The sequence below is a fragment of the Symphodus melops genome, assembly GCF_947650265.1.
Source record: "Symphodus melops genome assembly, chromosome: 1".
NCBI classification, from domain to species: Eukaryota; Metazoa; Chordata; class Actinopteri; order Labriformes; family Labridae; genus Symphodus; species Symphodus melops.
The window spans coordinates 55,399,643-55,419,037 of record NC_136691.1 but is presented as its reverse complement, the minus strand read 5'-3'; the positions used below and the strand labels follow the sequence as shown (position 1 = coordinate 55,419,037).

The 19,395-nt window shown below is 38.9% G+C and overlaps 1 protein-coding gene across 3 annotated transcripts in view; it reads right to left on the bottom strand.

The window, feature by feature from the left end:
• The window catches only part of LOC306841601 (uncharacterized protein), a 57,690-nt gene that overhangs the window by 14,177 nt on the left and 24,118 nt on the right, over positions 1 to 19,395 (bottom strand). For 2 of the 3 annotated variants that reach the window (XM_079371545.1, XM_079371544.1), the window contains exon 7: positions 17,263 to 17,316. In XM_079371545.1, the coding sequence (XP_079227671.1) occupies positions 17,263 to 17,316 (54 nt within the window). Of the gene's footprint in view, positions 1 to 9,044; positions 10,619 to 11,475; positions 12,664 to 16,364; positions 16,413 to 17,262; positions 17,317 to 19,395 lie in introns of those variants that run through there. The other variant, XM_079371546.1, reaches the window with a different exon arrangement.

Sequence of the window (19,395 nt, the reverse complement as noted above, 5' to 3'; positions counted from 1 at the left end):
ACCCCATTAACTATAACTTTCAGTCAACCTAAAGACAGGCTGAGAGATGGGTGGGTTTTAGGCCTCCTGACAATCCATTGGACTACGTCCAACTGTCAATCATGTCAGCTATGCGCTTACCTATGGAAAACACGCATCATTTCAAAATCTATTTAAAAGTCAGACCAAAACACCACACAAACCATTTTTTCTAGAAGTTGTTGGTAATATAATCCATATTCTCTTTCAAAATGAGCTATCTCACTTGTTGTAGGAATAGACACACTACAGTGGAAAAGTTTTCACGGATCATTGTTTTTACATCACTTACTGTGAAAGGATCTTAACAGTAGGCTTACAGGAGCATGTTTAGTGATTTCAGTTAATGTCTACATAGTAGGCCAATTACCTATGTTTTATTAGAGTTTGGTCATGAGAGTAGGTGCTGATGAGGTTTGAGAATAAAATTGATGTTATCTTAGTAATATGTTATCCAATACCCTTTAAACTATACAGGTCAAGTTAACTTACCTGATAATTTTCTTGCTGTGACACAAAAACAATTCAGAGTTAAACAGAGTGGAGTTGGGGGTGGAACATGAGCTCTGTGATTATTTGTATATTGTTATTGGTTAAAAATCTGTCAGTCAGAGCAATTAAACTTAGACTCTGTTCCTATTGGCTGTGGCGGCTGGGCCAATACTGACTACCAATTTGATAAGGAAAAACAAGTCCCGCCCCTCTTGGTAGCAGCCAACATTATGGAGGCACTTTTAGAGCAGAGAAATGTCATTCGGAAGAAGTTCACATATATTTAACTTGTTGACTTAAAATTTTGTACTCTGAACATGTAAATGACTAATGACTAACTACTGCAACTGAAATTAATTTGTTAGATTCAGAGTCTTTCAGTCACTGTGTTATGTCACTGAACAGAATGTTGTTCAACTAGTTTAGGTCTGATGTTTAAAACTTGACAACACCCCACAAGAGGAATAATTACATATTCAGCACTGACAGAAATGATTACCTTGCTTAGTTGTTGAATCAGTCCTACAAATCATAGATTAACCCAATGTTGATTATTGTAAAGTGTTCTTCTGTTTCCTGAAAGGCGCTTGTAAATATAATGTATTATTATTAATTTGTCGGTAAATCCTTTTGCTAAGTTTAAATCCAACTGTTCATCACCTAAAAAAACATTTCCAGATGACAGGTAGTCAAATCAGACTTGAGAAAACATGTTGGAAAAGGTCCTCGAGATGAATAAAAATAACATCAAGGGGCTGAACGCATGGAGTGCAGGTTGCTTCAGGAAATGTCTGTAGCTAATATGACTGTGGAATGTAATTAAAAATCATCTTTACTTACGTTTTTTATATCTAGTTTGGTTGAGTTTACTCACCTGGTGAATCTCTTAATCAGCAGTAAAAGTTCAATTCCGTGTGAAAATCAGCAGTAAGTGTCCAAGTGAAGCAGCCACGGCACATCTGAATAAAATGTAATTTTAAAAGATTTACACGTTACAGCATGTTTGTCCATTTGCCCGTGATGCTTATCTAACCGGTTGTATCAAATGTTAGAAGTTAACACTTCCTCATATTTTAAAGGACAGGTAAACCACCTTTGTTTGTGAGGGTTCAAGAGAATCAAGATGTGCTCTCCAGTTCCCCCTGCTGGCAGAAATCTATCTATAAATAAAAGTGTTTTGGTCGTTTGTTGGACCTTAAAGAATTTGAAAATTATTCATATTCTTTCCAAAAAATCGTACAAATCAAGCACGATTTTCCTACAAAAGATTTCAAATAACTGAACAATAAACAACAGGGCTCACAAGAAAAAGGAATAGTTTTGAACATAGAGACAGGAGGGAAACTGGGAGCATCTGCTGGAGAGATAAAGAACAGCAAGCAGCCTTTAGAAGCGTCAATGTGACTGGTGAATAAAGTCAGAGGTATAGATAGATGACTGTGACAGAGGATAACAAGGCAGTTGTCTACAAGTCTGACACTTTAATCTCTTCATGATATTTAAGAGGTCCAGCTTGAGTTGTCATACTGTATAGTCACTGTATATTGCAGCTATATATAACGTACAATAAATCAATGGGCCCTTTTGTAAATCATAAAAAAACTCAACAAACCCCTGTAGTTCTTGCTAAAGAGACATTTGGTGAACATTGAGTAACAGGGTGCACATAAAGCTATCGATATAAACTTGACATTTAGTACAGTAGGAGGGGTGTTACAATCTGTGAGGTGACGATAGACTTACCTGACAATATACCTGGATAGAAGAAAACATTTTCTGTATTTAACCATTAGTAGGATGTGATGTACTTACCCACAGGGAGCCCTGAGTCTAACCCTGTAAGAGAAAAGCAATAGCCCAATTTACCTGCATGTAGCTGGTCCATGACAATGAGGTGATGTTGCTGTGCTCACATATTGTAAATATGCAGACATTGTCCGAAGATAATAAAAGGGAGGTTAAACCTACGATCAAAAAAGAATAACAAGGGATAAGAGGAATGGGGAAAAAGTAAGTTTCATTTACATTAACACTGAGGTGAGAAGCAATATTCAACTGTAGCTACAGATTTAACTGTAGCTACAGATTCAACTGTAGCTTCAAATGATGGTCATTTATCCAAGTTGATCCAAAAAATAATAATAATTAAATAGCAAACAGAAAAGGGCTTATTATTTACAACAAAACTCTACAGAGTAAAACAGATATAACAAAGCATTGATAATATCTTAAGACTCAAAATGTCGGCTAACATTCAGCTTGTTAAGCAAAGCTTTCAGTACTCTGCTTTAAAATGCTTTTAATACCAAACAATGAAAAAGGACATACAAAAGATAACCGATAAAAATTAAACTATTGTTTTTAAATTCCTGATACATCACTATAATTTTTGTGATCAGTTAAGATTTTAGTATAAAATATATTTGCCTAGTTTCCAGTCCTGAAGGTTAAACTGACGTTACTAACGGATAAATACAGTTATAAGATATAAAACCACCCAAAGATAAAAAGACAGATGCAATACCAACCACCAGGAACGTAGCACTAAATAAATGAATGAAGCAACTTACCGAACACCACACAGGATTTAAAGCTTTCTTCTTTGGGTCGTCTCTTTCTGCAAAGTTATTCCTGCGTGTACTGTAGCGTTATCGACACCTCGATGATCCTTCACGATTTAAATTTCCTTCATTTAATGTCTTTTCTTAAAGCTGCCTAAGGTGTCAGGTCGTTTACCTTAAAGTCTGTAGATTTATTTCATGGTGTTCTTGTAGGACCCTTACCTGTTAAATGAATCCCACATAGAACTGCTGTGGCCTCACAGTGGAGGACTGGTTTAGTGCTTATAATACTGGCAGACGCTGTGATCCAAGGTGGCTCAATAAATAATCTTGTGGGCCAGATACTGTTTGCAAAGTGAGAGCTCAATTTAGATGTGTTTCTTTGTTTTAAAAGGTTCTTTTTGGCAAAGATTTTAAACACTGCATCATCTAAAACTGGTTTGCCTTTTTCATTTGAGTGAACGCCAAAATATTCACAAAGGGGCGGAGTTTGTTTTGATTGACAGTAGGTACCAGTGTAGTTGCCTTTGTGTCAGTCTGAGAATTAGGCAGGGTGGGGTGACTTCACATGCGGTACTGACAGTTGCCTTTGTTGACCGCTGTTGGCTTGTTTATATCGTGGTATGAAAAAAAAGCTAAAGTAGTGATTTAGAGTAAACCTGTCAACCTACCTCCAGTTGTTTTTAAAAATCCACTCTTTTCCCTAAAAAACTTTACCCAGTGGTATTCGACTTTCTTTTACTTGATATTTACCTTCAGTTGGATCAACTTTCAGATTACACCACCAGCTCAATATGATATATTGTACATTTTAATTCAGAGTGTTCTGGATGTTATGTTTCTTGAGATAATTATTAGTTTATTATGAGTTAGTAATATAAAGTTAAATTATTCAGAGAGAAAGTGGGAGAGAAAAACTGTCAGGAGTACTAGAGAGGAATCAGCCATCAGTATTTACACACTCCTGGAGTATGCCATATTTAAAAGTGTTAAAGGAATACGTTCATGGTAAAAATGTAATGGAGGGTATAATCATGACTGTCATTTTGTGGATTTATGTTCTCTGCTACAATTCAGAATTATTAAAGTGCAGCTGTTTACAGGTTTAACATCACTTATATTCAGAGGTATAAAGTAACAAATTGCATTTAGCTTGAATTTCCCTCGGGATCAAAAAAGTACCTATCTATCTATCTATCTATCTATCGATCTATCTATCTATCTATCTATCTATCTATCTATCTGTGTAGTATCATCGGTTACTGAGTAAATGAAATATTCCTACTATGAATGATGTTCCCTCATCACAACGGAGAAATGAGAAGCAGAGAGATCCTTTTCTTGACTCGTTCAACTTCAGCGAGAGCTGCATGGGTGAGCACCTCCATCACAGGTCTACCTGCTGAAGGTGTGGTTGCATTTATTTTGACTCATTTTCTGAAGTCCAACATGACTAAAATAAATTGTCTGTGACTCTGACTCATGGGCAAAAGTGTGTCTGTGAATGCTGTTTTACATTTTTAAACTGGTACTTTAAGTTTACGTAAAACATTATGAAAGTAACAGTACTTTTACTTAGATAGAATATTTTAGTAATCTTTAAACCTCTGCATATATTAGTTCCATGTTTTAGTCATGTTTATTGTGTTCATCAACCGAGCATTAAAAAGAACGACTTTATATCCTCAAATGTGATAGAATAACCTGCAACAATACCTTTGTCTGATTCACTGGCGCCATCTTGTGGAGCCCCTGCAGAGTTGACTCGGTCACCCCAGATTTTGAATCCAGTCTCCCGTTAACAAACTGTCGATCTGTCACCAGTGAAAACACACAAATAAGTTTAAAAAAATGTGTCTCTGTAAGTTATTAGTATGTTGTGTAAGCTTTAAAATATTTACATTTACTTTTGTAACACACTGAGTGATAATATCGATAGTGTTTAATATTAATATAAAGAGTGATCTGTCAAACGGACATTATTTTTTAATCAACGTACCTAGCTTGATTTTTTTCATGACTCACGTCGCGTCAGAACAAATCTCTGAGTGGCATCTTTGAGTTCACTTGAAAATAAAAGTTGACTAAAGGTTTCTAATGTAGTTTCTTTAGTCTGTGCCGCTGAAATCACGTTTAAATTCCCTCTTCAAGAAGGTTGAGAGGAGTCGGTGGGCGAGCTGGCTGAGCCTGGATCAAATGTGCCGGTTTATCATGAAGTTAGTTGGTCGCAATACAATTCACCGGCACCGATTTCTGGAGGGGGGTTGTTGGACAGAGTGGACACTTGACTTCCTGAAATGTTTCTGCTTGTTGTTTTTACTTTTAATTATTAAACATGTTAATAACCACATGTGGATGAGAGCAGGTTATATATTCTATTTATTCTGTGAGGCAGATGGACAGAGTGGTACCGACCGTCCTCCCCCCCTCCTTCCCCCTTCAGATGGATCCGTCCATGCAGCGTCGAGATCAAGCGGGAAATAAAGTAATAATGATATTATAACAGGCAGAGAGGAGTTTATTACTTATACAACTTTAATGTATAATAAAGAAAGACAAGAGTGCTAAGGTGGAGTGAGAAGGAGGAGAATCTTGAGCCTGGTGAATAAAAATGTTTAAAGATTATACAGTTCTGAAATATAATGTAAATATAATGACAGTGAAGGGAAATGTCCAGCAAGCTAAAAGTGATAACAGTTACAGTTCACCTAATAACATGAAGTGTGGTAGAAAAAGGTTTTATTACTCTGACAGAAAGGCAGCAGCTCATTCCCCCTGAAAAGCTCGACTGCAGGCCTACAAGAAAAACGTGGATCCCCTGTGTGAACAGGTAAATAGCAGTTTCTCCTTTAAGAGCTGCATAGTTACCCTGATCCCTTCCAGGTGTGTTAAAGGATGTCAGAATTCAGGTTTGACAGACTGTTGCCTTCGAGCCTTACATTAAAACACAACTGATCCTGAACATCGAGACACAGAGAGATGGAGGCAGAAAATCAAAAAATGTCAGTGTGCAAACATGATGACGTCCTTTTTTATAGCGGCAGCAATTTTGTGGAAAAGAAAACAAACCTTGTGTGCAAACAGCCTTTACTCAGAAATGTAAAACGTAAATGTTATGTCTCTAAAACCACAGCTTTAGGTTTCTCAGAGCCTTGTTTACAACATGAATGCCAGTGATAGCTCCTCATTGTAATGTCAAAATCTATTAATCAGATATGTTTTTATTGTATTTAATGAAAAACCAAACAATGACAGTAGCAGCATGGTGCTTTCGGCTGAACCACTTTACAGGGTCACTTGTTGAAACATGTTCTAATTAGTTTTCAAGGTTTCCACTTTGAAAGTAAAATTAAAAACTTTTTTGACAGGCATTTCTGTCTCTGTGCAGTGACAATGACACATTGTACAGATGTGTGTCTGCTGGTGTGTTGACTGTCTCTCCCGTCTCCATTTCCTCTACTTTTCATGTGCATGCATCCTCGTCACATGAATGAACTTGAGTTTGAATTTCTCTTTTCTGTTGCGTCCTCGACGCACACGCATGGGTAAAATAAAAATACACGATCCTATCTGAGCTAACAGAAGTTCGTCACCTGCTGTTTAGTTAACCAGACTTCTATTTCTTAGACCTCAGATGGTTACCGTCTTACCAACCACTAGTCTATTATTTCCTAGCAGATGGAGCTCAAGGTAAAATCCTCTAACAACTAGCCAAGTAGGAACGGTCCATTTAACCGATGACAAGATTTACTGCCTAAAAATCCATCCCAAAGGATAACTAGGTACCCGTTCAACCTCCTAACAGCTTCCCCACTACGTTTATGCTCGGTGATATGAGGTGTGAAAATCATTCTCTATCCTGTGTGCCGTAGTGTGGTGGGTCAATGTTCAACTCCAAGGCTCACGGGGCGTCGTGAAGAAACCAAATCAAAAAAGGATGATTTCAGAAGATTTATTGAAAATTCAAAAAAGGGGAAAAGTCTTTAAAAACTCCAATCCAAATCATTAAAGTAAAAATCATAAACGAAAAAATAAAAGTTACAAATAAGATTTCAAAAGTTTAAAACCAAGTGCCTGAACTTCTACATTTTTTCAAAAGTTTCGGTCTCAGAGACTTAATCCCCAAAAGGGGATTTTTTTGTTCAGAGCGACGTTGAGTCAGTTGGCGAGAGCCAAAAAGACTCTTGATCAACATTTTCAAAGCCATATAGCCAATCTGTCTCTTTGTCTCAAACCCTTGAAAAAAACCCCAGTATGTACAGTATGTGTGTACGTTTATGTCTGTTGTGTTTGTGTGTGTGTCCATGTATGTGTGTCTCTGTGTGTGTGTGTTTGTGTGTGTGTGTGTAACCACAGAGGTCCGTCAGAGTTCACTTGGGTCACTTCTAGTCACACTGCATCTGAACTCTCAAAGACACGTGAGGTTACATCACCTTCAAAACATTTTTTAACTGAGACACGTGCAAGTTCGTTTTGCTCAAGAAATGGGGCACTAAGTCTTTCTCACAGATGCAAAGGAACCTAACAAATACATGCATGATAAATGTCAAAGTAATGAAAAGCAGTTATGATTAGATGATATATGCATTAAATGATAAATTCATTAATTGCCCAATTCTTCCTGTTATTTTCAACACCCTCTCATGCAGATTGAGAATTTGTCAAACTTGTAAAATACAAACCAAAAAATCATAATGAAATCAAACCAAGACTAAAAAGAATGACATGGGTATCAACCGTCACCATTAAGTGCTCAATGTTGAATCATTCAGTACATTTCAATATCACAAAACAAAAAAAGCAAATTTTTTTTTTTTAAAACATCAAAGAATTACTCATTAAAAGGTTTTTTGTTTTTTTAAATCATTTTCTTAATTTTTTTTGTCCACAAAGAAATGAGAAAAAAAAATCCCTGGAGAAACACCACCTGTCTAAGGAGTTTTCTGGGAGTTTGTTCCAGATATAAAAAGAGTCCAAACTGAACATTTTAAAATTAAATGAACTTTTTTCTCCTCTATTAGGAATCTGTAAGCAACAGTTCTGTGATAAATACTAACACATCTGAAAGAAGAAGAATGAAGAGAGATAAGGAGGGAGAAGGGGGTCAAAAACAAAATATTCTACATAAAAATAATGAACAAAGAATATTGACAAGTTTTCTGGACAATCTTCTGCTGTCTAACTTCCCCTTGTTTGATTCTAACTCTGGGGACAGAGAGAGACCTGTAGCAGACGATCTGAGTGGTTTGGATGGTCCATAATTAATCAAAAGGTCATTCATGTATTTTGCCCTTAAACTATTCAGCACTTTATGAATATACAAGACAACTGCAGTAGTAAATAAGTCAAATCAACAATTTATCTCTATGACGTCCTTTCTTTCCTCTCCAAACCTTTTTCACTTCCTGCTCTATTCGTTAAATTTTACATAATTAAATTTTTGGTTGGTTTGACTTTTCGGGAATACACCTCTTAACCAGTAATCAGCGTGTGACAATTGTGCCACAGGCAACACAATATCCAGGCTCAAAGCTGCACACAGGGGAGTGTTTGTTGTTCGTGGGGATCAAATCCCCGACCCTCAAGTTGAGAAACAACATAAACTGAGTCACAGTCGCCCCAACACATCGGGCCAAACAGAAGGAGGGGACATAAGACAAATAAGTTTGCATCATTAAAATCAAGTATACATCTGGCCTGAACCATGTGGTAGACTATGTGACTGATCATTGGATCAAAACAATGGACAAGAGGGGGGCTCACCAAGGACTCACTCCCTTTTTATTAGGGCACAAGTATCATGTGTTTGTTTCAAATCATGTCCTGTTGAGCATGTTCCTGTGAGATTTTATGTTTATCAAAAAGTCATTTTGAAGAAGCTGTCAGTCTATTGTCTGCATATATGTGGTCCAACAAAAAAACAAAACTAAACGGACGGTGTCCAATCAGCAACGTCATAATCCAGAGTTGATGGAAGCTTCAGAGGATGACACATTCGTTTTTGTATTTTTGTTTCATTTCATTTATTTCTTGTTCGTGCTTTTTCTTCAATTCCTCTGTTTCTTCCTTTAGATGTTTTTCTTTTTCTTTTGACAGGTTTTGTAAAAGACTGTACTCTTTGTCACGTCTCTCTTCTTCCTCACTCAGTTGTCTTGCTTGTTTTTGCTTCAACTCGTGCATTTCCTCCATGTGTCTCTCTGCCAGTGCATCAAGGTCCTTCATGTATTTCTGTTTGAAATCATTGAATTCTTCAGCTTTTTTTCTGGCCTCCACTTCATAATTATTCTTCATTTCCTTCATTTGTTTCTTGTAGTTTTCCTCCAATTCTCTTTTTTCCTTCTCCTCCTGTTCTCTTCTCTGTTTGTCTTCTTCCTTTCTTTTCTTTTCATAACTCTCTCGTTCTTGTTCATATTCATCTTGGAGCTTTTTAATTTTTAATTGTTGCTCCTGTTGTCTCTGTTCTTCTTCGTGTGTTCGTTTTGTCCACCATTCTCTTCTTTCTTTCTCCCAAGTCTCTTGTTGCTTTCTCATCTCTTCTCTGGTCTCCTCCAGCTTTTTGTCGAAGGTTTCCTTTGATTCTGATTCTGATTTTATCTGTTTCTCCAAAGCTGAGAGTTTCTGTTCCCATTCCTGATTCTGAAATTGTTCTTGACGCTCTCTTGTCCTGTTTTCTTCTTCTCTCTTTTGCTGTTCTTTCTTTCTCTCCTCACACTCCTTGTTTATCAACTCTTCCTTTTCTTTGAGTTGTTTTTCTCTCAGTTTTCTCTCCTTTTCTATTTCTATCCTCTGTTCTTCCATTCTTCTTTCCTTTTCTTTCATTTCTTCCTCGTGTTTCTTGTTAAGCTCATCCATCTTTCTCTTCATCTCTTCTTCTTTTTCCTGTAAGAGCCTGTCCATTTCTTTCTTTATAGCAGCTTCAGCTTCTTGCAGCATCTCATTGGTGTAGCAGCTGCCTTCATTAGAGCTCACCATTTCTTCAATCTTGGTTATCAGCTCACTGACTTGAGTTTTGTTTTTCTCATCAAAGTTATCAAACACGTGGTATCTTCCTCCACAGTCAGCAAGCAGCTTTTTAAAGGAATCATCACATTCCTGTTCAATGTATTTTTCAATGGACGTTTTTTCACGCTTTAATGAATCTCCTCTAGTTAGAAGAATGATGGTGAACTTGTCAACATTCTTCCCAAAGTCTTTCTCGATGCGTTTTAAAGTCTCCTTCTCCTCTTGTGTAATTCGGCCTATGCTTAACACCAACAGGAAGACATGTGGACCTGGAGCCAGAAGACTGATGCATTTAATCATCTCTTCTTGAACTTCTTCATGGGACAAAGTTGTGTCAAACAGACCAGGAGTGTCGACCACAGTGACTAGACGATCGTTCACATCACTTTGTTCTTTCTGACAAAATTTGGTGACTGATGTTTGGGAAGATTTGGCTTGAAAGGTCTCTTTTCCTAAAATGGTGTTTCCAGAAGAACTCTTACCAGTTCCAGTCTTCCCTATCAGCACAATCCTGAGACTCTCTGGACTCAGCGTCTCATCATCACCTGTGGAAAAAAAAAGAGGACCTAGAGTTATCTTCAATGCTGAGAATTGTACAGTATAGATACTTTTAGGTTGTGATTAACAATTAGTGGTTTGTCAGAAAGTTGTTTGTATAATATATACCGTAAATTCCGGTCTGTTGAGCGCACCTGGATATAAGTTGCACCGGCTAAAAATGAATGTATTATGTATAAATGTATTTGTTCATATATATGTATTTGTTCATATATAAGCCGCACTTGATTATAAGCCGCAGGTGTCCACGTTGTAACAGAGCTATTTACACAGAAAGACGTGGCACAAACATTTTTTAAATTTTTTTTAATTCAATACGTAGGCTACCGGTAACATCCGTAAATACAAAGCCTAGTGGAAATCCTTGATCGAACAGTGTCTGTAACACGGCTGATGAAAAAGATTACAGTAATACAGTAATACATTTCACGAGAAAAAGTCCATCCATTCACTGCCTCAGAATTACTTCATTACTCACGTCTCTTTTTTGTTGTCGCTGTCAGTGTCAACTTTACGTGCAGCAGCTTTATTAGCTTCTTTGACAGCCAGGTTGATCGCCTTTAACTTGAAAGCTGCATCATATGTATTTCTCCGTATGTTTTCCATGATGAGGGTGCGTGCATGAAGCGCAAAATGACATATGATACATACATGATGTTAAGACCCGATGATATTAAGACCCGATGTGACGAGGTCCCCCTCCCCCCAAGAATTCTCTAAATAAGCCCCATCGTTGTAAAAGACACAGTGTTCAAAACGTGACAAAAAAGTAGCGGCTTACACATATATATATATATATATATACACACACACACACACACACATTAAAATAAATAGTACTTACAGATGACTGGGTCTTTTGTTTTTGGGTGCTTCAGATCAGTCTGCAGTGTTGTGATCTTTTCTATTTGGACAAGTGCAAATGCTTCTGTTGTGAAGATGAATGATTTGGATTTATCTTCATGCATCTTTTCCACCATGTCCAACAGATCTGGGATCTTCTGCTTGTCTCTGATGTTTACAACCAAAGATCTTCCTCCACAGCTCTGACGATGCTCCTGGATGGACTTGGTTTCATTTAGAAAGTCAACAACAGCTGGAGCTGAAGGATCTGACTCTACAGTGAACAGCAACACAGTGATGTCATTGAATCGACTTCCAAAGGTGTTCTTCATGGTCTCCAATTCTCCCTTGTCTTCATCAGTGAGTGGACCCACAGGTAGAACCAGGATGAAGGCATGGACACCCTCAGGATCACAGATAGAGATACACCTGAGTGATTCCTTCATCACTTCCTCCTGAGGTTTTCCACCCAAAGCAGGAAGCTCCACCAGGGAAACCCAACGTCCACACACCTCTCCCTGATGTTTAACACACTCTGATGAGCTGGAGACTGAATGAAGGCCTGTCTGACCTAAAATGGCCTCAGCTGCTGAAGTCTTCCCTGCTCCTCTCCTCCCACACAGAACCAGGTTCAAAGCTGTTTTCATAGGACCAGACTTTGGGGCGATCGACTCCTCAATGACAGTGAGAAAGGTTCCTTTGTTTTCATGAACAGTCTTCTCAATCATTTGCATTAATACATCACGGTTGTTGTCATCCATACTGTAGTGTCGTTCTCCACAGTCTTTAATGAGACTTCTAACAGAGACTCCTGTTTTATCCTCATGTGTGCTGATGACCATTGAGTGTTTAAAAACATCTTGACCAAACAAACTCAGGATAAACTTCAGTGTTTGTCTTCTCTCTTCAGTGAAATCAGAAGGTTTCACTAACAGCAGCACAACATTTGGTCCAGGAGGACAGAGACTCACAGCCTTCTTCATCTCTTCTCTCAGCTTCTCCACAGAAACACTGAAAACATCTGGAGCTTTCACCACTGTTAGAGGCTTTCCTCTCCATTCTCCACTCTTCAGCATTTGTTTGGCCACAAGATGCATTGTCTTAATGGTTGTCCTGTGTTGTTCTTTTCCAGTTATAAAGTCTCCCAGTTTTGTTGTTTTGTCGTCTGTCCCCAGCAGCAGGAGTCTGACTGTAAAATAAAAATAAAATGTGAAGTCTAGAGAGACATTGAGTCATGCAGCTCACATTCTGTTTTCCACATTCTGCTTTCAGTGGTTTCATGAAAGAGAAACATTCATCTTCATGTTGGCTTTCAACGGGTTTAATCAAGAAAGAAAGAGGGAAGAAAAATATATCTGAAAATCAACTCCATTTAATTTCCTTCTGTTGAATCATTTGAACACATGGCTCTCTCCCAGCCCCTTGTTATCACGATCGGCCCAGTTGTTCAAAGCTAAGATGATCAGATTTTGGTTATTGGATTGGATCAAATCTTGAAAATGGGTTGTTAAAAAGGGAAAGAAGGAATCTGAAATCAGATTAGATCATGGAATCCACTCCTCGTTTTAATCAGAAATTTTGCGAACTTTTTTTTATGAAAATACAAAAATATTGAATATTTCACCAGACCCGATGACCTTGGAAATTTTGGTGAGTTTTCATTCACATTCAGAAACTCAAAAATGGGGTCGAAGTCTCGGAAGAATAAAAACCCTCCTAAGGGAAAGAATAGGGTCGTTCACATTGTCAGTGCTTCGGGCCCTAAAAAACAGCTAAAAACATTGTAATTTTTTTTAGAAGGCATTTTTAGGCATTTTAGACCACAACAATCCCCCAAAAAGTTTGAGAAATCCTGGAGGGACTATATTGAAAATTGTGTATCTGGATCAGGGTCATCCAGTCCAATGTTGCTTTGAAAAATAAGATGGATTACCTGATCCAAAATAGCAAAAAATGGGATTTTGAAATCCAGATCATTTTGATCCAGATTAAATGTTTTGAACAACTGGCCCTATAATCTACCACTCCCCCAAGCCAAATCCGTCTTTCCTTTCACTGATCTCGCTACTCATGTATCAGCCATCCCATCCTCATTTTTGACTTCAACTTCTACAACGACAACAGTAACTATAAACAAGCCTCTGACTTCCTGGACCTACTCAAATTTTTCAACTTTACACATCACGTCAATTTTCCCACCCATTCCCATGGCCAAACCCTGGACCTAGTCTGCTCCACTGGACTCACCATCCAGTAACACCAGCTTCAACCTCCACGTCTTCTTGTCATAGTTTTTTATATCCATCTCCCTAATCCTATTTCCAGGGAAAATTGCTACACCCCCTTCCCGAATAAAATCTATTCTCCACATCACGGACACCCTCACCTGACAGACGTTATACCTCATAGACCGTAAACAGTTTATTTTCCTTAATAACTGCTTCTCCTCTACGGCTCCCCTGTCCCACGAGGTGTCCCTCAGGGCTCTGTGCTTGGTCCTCTCCTCTTCATACTCTACCTCCTCCCTAGCATCCAGATTATCCACTAGAGCGCCTCAGGGGATACACATCATCTATGATTGGAACATGCACTTGAATGATATTTTGTGCAGTGTTGCTGCATAAAACGTATTTGCTCAAGAAAAAACACACAGTTTTAGGGTTGTTAATGTTTCATTGATCCAAAAATCAAGGACCTGCTTAAATGTCTTAAAATCGCCACAGTCTCCATTTTCGCTGTTACACCGACGATATCCAACTCTATGTATCTACTAAATCCATCAACCCTAAGACCCCTACTCTCTCTAACTGTCTTTCCAATATAAAACGCTGAATACAAACAAATTTCATCAAACTGAACCGTTCCAAATCCAATATCCTCATCATAGGTCCCAACTCCCTCACTTCTACAGCCAAAGACTTTGGCCTCTCCATTCATAACTCCAACTTATCACCTTCACCCCACTGTCAGAACCTTCAAATCGTCTTCGACAACAAACTCACTTTATCCCCTCACATTAAACTAGTCACAAAAAAAGCTTTCCACCACTTCCAGAACATCGGTCACCTTCGCCCCTCTCTCTTTCCTGCAGCTGAAACCTTCATTCATGCCGTCATCACATCATGCACTCCATAACCAGGCCCCCTCCTACCTCAAAGACATGTTTCACCCTCACACCCCTTTCTGTACCCTCCTCAGACACGAACCTCCTGATCATCCCTAGGAACAAGCGCCAAGCCTGGGGAGGCAGAGCTGCCGCACCCACCCTTTGGAACTCACTACCATAACACATCCGGGACACTGCAGACCCTTCCACCTTCAAGAGCAAACTAAAAACACACTGCTTTTAACTTATAATTTCTTTAGTTATAATCTACATGTGTACATCTTTCTCTACATGCACTTTTTAACTGTCTTCCTTTTTGTTTTGTTTTTTATGCTTGTTGGTGTATGTACTGTATATGTTTTATCCTTTTACTTTGTAAAGTGCCTTTGACTCTATGAAAAGGGCTCTTTCAATAAAATATATCATTATTATATTATTTATGCCTTACATCAGTTTCATGTACGTATTGAAACTACCCTAACCGTATGAAATAAATGTATTGTAATTAAAAAGTTCAAAGCACGGTTTAGATCTGCTATTTTTGTGTCTAAAGACATTTGTTATAAATTGGTTCTATACATATTTTCATTGTTAATTATTGTTTTACTTACCCTTGTCTCTGTGTTTCAGATCCTCCTCCTGTGTTCACCTTGTGTGTCAAGTCCCCGCCCCTAATTACCTGCACGTGTGTCTCATTACTCCTGATTACCCACACCTGTGTCTTGTGGTCCCTGATTGTCTGTCCTATATAAACCTCATGTTTCCTCCCTCGTGTTGCCAGTTCGTAGTCTTTCATTCATGTACCGAGTCCTAGCGTTTTCTCTCTTGATCATGTTACGACCCATGCCTGTTCCCATTAATGATTTTTGCCTGCTCTCTTGGATTTGTCTGCCGTTTGATCACCCGTGTACCGAACCTGTGTTTTGCCTGCTCCTTTGGATTTGTTTGCTGATTGTGTACCGAACTTGTTTGTAATAAAAGGACTGATTCTTGGAAACTTCCTACGGAGTCTGCGTGTGCCTCCATAAACCCATCATTGTGTCACATAATGCACGCTCACTAAATTCTATGTGATGAGTGATTGAAGGATGGGGTCAACCAAATCAGAGCAAATATGGTACTTTTCAGTGTAAATAACATTTGTGTCATGGTTTGGTTTTGTTCTATATTTAATCTTGTTTTAGTTTTCATTCTTTCCCTCGTGTTCTGTGTATGTATGTTCCTAGTGTGGTTTACTTTAGTCCTTAGTGTGTTTCCCTGTATCCTTGTGTTCTTCTATGTTGTCTGTAGGCTTGTTTTCCTGTTACTTGTGTTTTCAGGTTCTTAGTTTGGTGTTTAATGTTTCCTAGTCTTGTTTTAAGTGTTTCCTGTTTTATTTTGTAATATCTTGTTTTAGTTCATGTCTTTTCATTGTCAGGTTTCACTTTGTACATGTCCTCAGTGTTCTGGTCTTGTGTTCTTTGTTCCTTGTGTTTCCCGCCTTTCTGATTACCCTGATGTTCCTCACCTGTCTCGTTAGTATCACCTGTTTGCCTCAGTTTCTTGTCGGTTCAGTGTCATTGTCTTATGTTGGTTGTTGTGGCCTGTGATTCTTGTCCCTGCTCCCTGTGTTTTTTCCTCGTGGATTTTTGGATTTCTGTTATTTAAGTAAGTCTTGGTTTTTGTGTTTTTGCCCTTTTTGTTACAATAAATAATTTAAGTTTTTTTCTGCAATTGGGTCCTCCCTCTCCTGTTTCCTACCTGCTAGATCGTGACAGTTTGTCTATTTGTGCACGTTTACTTACATTTCCCTGAGGGACGGGATGCCGCCATGCTATCACTACTACAATTACCTGTAACAAGATGACATCATCAAGTTACAGCTTCATGTTCTTATGAGATCAGTTATTATTGTGAGTTTAAACACTTTGATTAAAACAGATCTCTTACCAGCAGAGGTAACAGCCTCCACGATGCCGAGCCTTGTTTCCTTCTGTTGTGTTCCCTGAATGTCATCACTTGCCTCCACGAAACAGCTGACGTGCTCTCCATTGTGCTCCTTCACAATTTGACCCAAACGTGTCAACAGCTCTGGAAGTTCAAGGTTTGCCTGCTCCATATATCTGTATCTACATTCTCTGATCATGTCTTTTAAGGGTCGATTTTGTAAATGTTTTTTGATATCACATGATCCCTGCTCTCTGGGTGTTGATATCAGTATCAGTGAATGATCAAATGACTGATCACTGAACTGTGTAAGGACTCTGCACAGTCTCTGTTTGTGTTGATCTGTGAAGTCCTCAGGCTGGAGAACCAACAGGAACACATGAGGTCCAGGTTCAGAGAATGTCACACACTTTGTCACAAGTTCTGTCAGTTTGTCTTCAGAGATGTCATAAAGCAGATCTGGAGTGTTGATGAGAGCTATGTGTTTTTTCTTAATCTGTCCTCCGACTTTCAAAACCCTGTCTGGTACTTCCTCAGGGTAGAACGCAGTCAGTCCCAGTATGAAGTTTCCCACTGAACTCCTCTCAGACCAGCTGTTCCCCAGCAGAACAACCCTCAACTCAGAAACTGTGAAAAAAAAAGATCTTAACAATCTAACTCATTTGTTTTCTTACTTTATTTTGGGCTTGATAACCTACTTACAGATGTGACAGAAACACAGATATTCTTATACAGATTTATAGAAGTTTCACTCACTGTCAGGTGGCAACCAATCCAGACTCCTAGAGCGCCTCAGGGGATACAGATCATCTATGATTGAAACATGTACATTTTATTGAGTGTGCACAGTCTTACAATGCAAATTTCAGTTATGGACAAACACAATAAACGTCTGTTTAGAATATATTATATGTGTTGCTACATTAAATATTTCTGCTCAAGAAAAAACACTGTTTTCGGGTTGTTACTATTTCTTCAGTCCAAAAATCAAGGACCTACTTAAATGTTTCAGAATCGCCACGGCCTCCATTTTCATTGTTACGCCGACAATATCCAACTCTATGGGTGGATCCCAAGTGTCTTATTTGCAGTCTCCTCGGTCCTCGGCCGAACCGGAAGTAGTTCCAAAGCCGCTTATAGCGAACGGAGGAGAGAGGAGGCTGATCCGAGGAGCGATGACCGAGGAGACACGAGAGCTGACTTCATGGAAGTCTTTTCACTGACAGACACGCCCCCTTCTCGTATATCACTCACTGATTGGACGCTGCACAGGATCAGACTTCAGTGAAACTTCTCAACATGAGCAGAGTTTAATACGGGAGAAAAGAGGGACATTAAAAAGAGGCTAAACGGAGCGTGGGACATTTAAACAGATGATGAACATCAGTGAGTTTGTAAAGAGTCGCTCTGTGATGAGCTGGGATTAAAAAGAGTCTGACGAAGAGGAGTCCGTTTTATATTCTCACTTATTTATCTTCTGAATGTTTCATCATTTAGATTCTAATCAATCATTTTCAGTATCCTGACACATAAATATCTGTTTATAAAATACAGAGTTGGTTGTCTAAATACAGGCTAGGTTAAGTCAAAACTGTTTAATAATAATAATTATAGACAATTCAAAATGAAATCTTTTAGTCAGTAGAAACTGTCCTTTTGGTTATGAGTAGACTGCAGGTTGTTCTTCAGGTAAAGACACTAAACACTAACTGTGTGTGTTTGATGAGAAATAATACAGTGCGTGTTTGTGTGGACATAAACAGCTGTTCGGCTGATTGACAGCTGAACGTGATCAGCTGATGTCACGTCATGTGACGCTGTCGAGGAAACGACGTCTCAGGTGTCTTAAAGCTGATTTCCTCGGTCCTCTCTCCTCGGCTTCGTTTCCTCCGTGCATCTCTGGTGGGCGGGACTAAGACGCAAGTGAAGGAGACAACTCGGAGGACACTCGGTACAAATAAGGGACATGAGATTGATCCTATGTATCTACCAAATCCATCAACCCTCAGACCCCTACTCGACCCGCAAACAAATTTCATCAAACTGAACTGTTCCAAATCCAACATCCTCATCATAGGTCCCGACTTCCTTACTTCTACAGCCAAAGACTTTGGCGTCTCTATTCATAACTCCACCCTTTCACCCTCACCCCACTGTCAGAACCTTGGAGTCATCTTTGACAACAAACTCACCTTTTCCCCTCACATTAAACTAGTCACAAAAACAGCTTTCCACCACCTCTAGAACATCGGTCGCCTTCGCCCCTCTCTCTCTTTCCCTACAGCTGAAACCTTCATTCATGCCTTCATCACATCACGCCTCGATTACAGCATCCGTTATAGCACAACCACCAACCTCCTCAATAAAGTTCAGTATGTCCAAAACTCTGCTGCACACCTCATCACCTGTACCCGTTCCTGTGACCACATCACCTTCACTGGCTCCCCATCCCATTCCATATCAAAACTCACCCATAAAACACTTTATAACCACCCTCCTACCTCAAAGACATGCTTTACCCTTACACCCCTTTATGTACCCTCTGCTCCTCAGATGCTAACCTCCTGACAGTCCCTAGGACCAAGCACCGAACCTGGGGAGACATGCTGTCTCAGTTTTCACCTCCACCCTTTGGAGCCTTTGGAGCCTTTAAGAGCAAACTAAAAACACACCTTTTCCGCACTGCTTTTAACCTATCATTTCTTTAGTGATAATCTACATCGGTATGTATACATCTTTTTGCAACTTTCTTACATTTTTACAAGCTTCTTGTTTAATCCAAGCCACTGCACCTCTAACAGGAAGAAGGCCTCATCTGCCCTCCCGTTAAGTCTTGTGCACTTAATCAATTCGTCTTTTTGGACATTTTAGAGATCTTCTTTTGAAGCA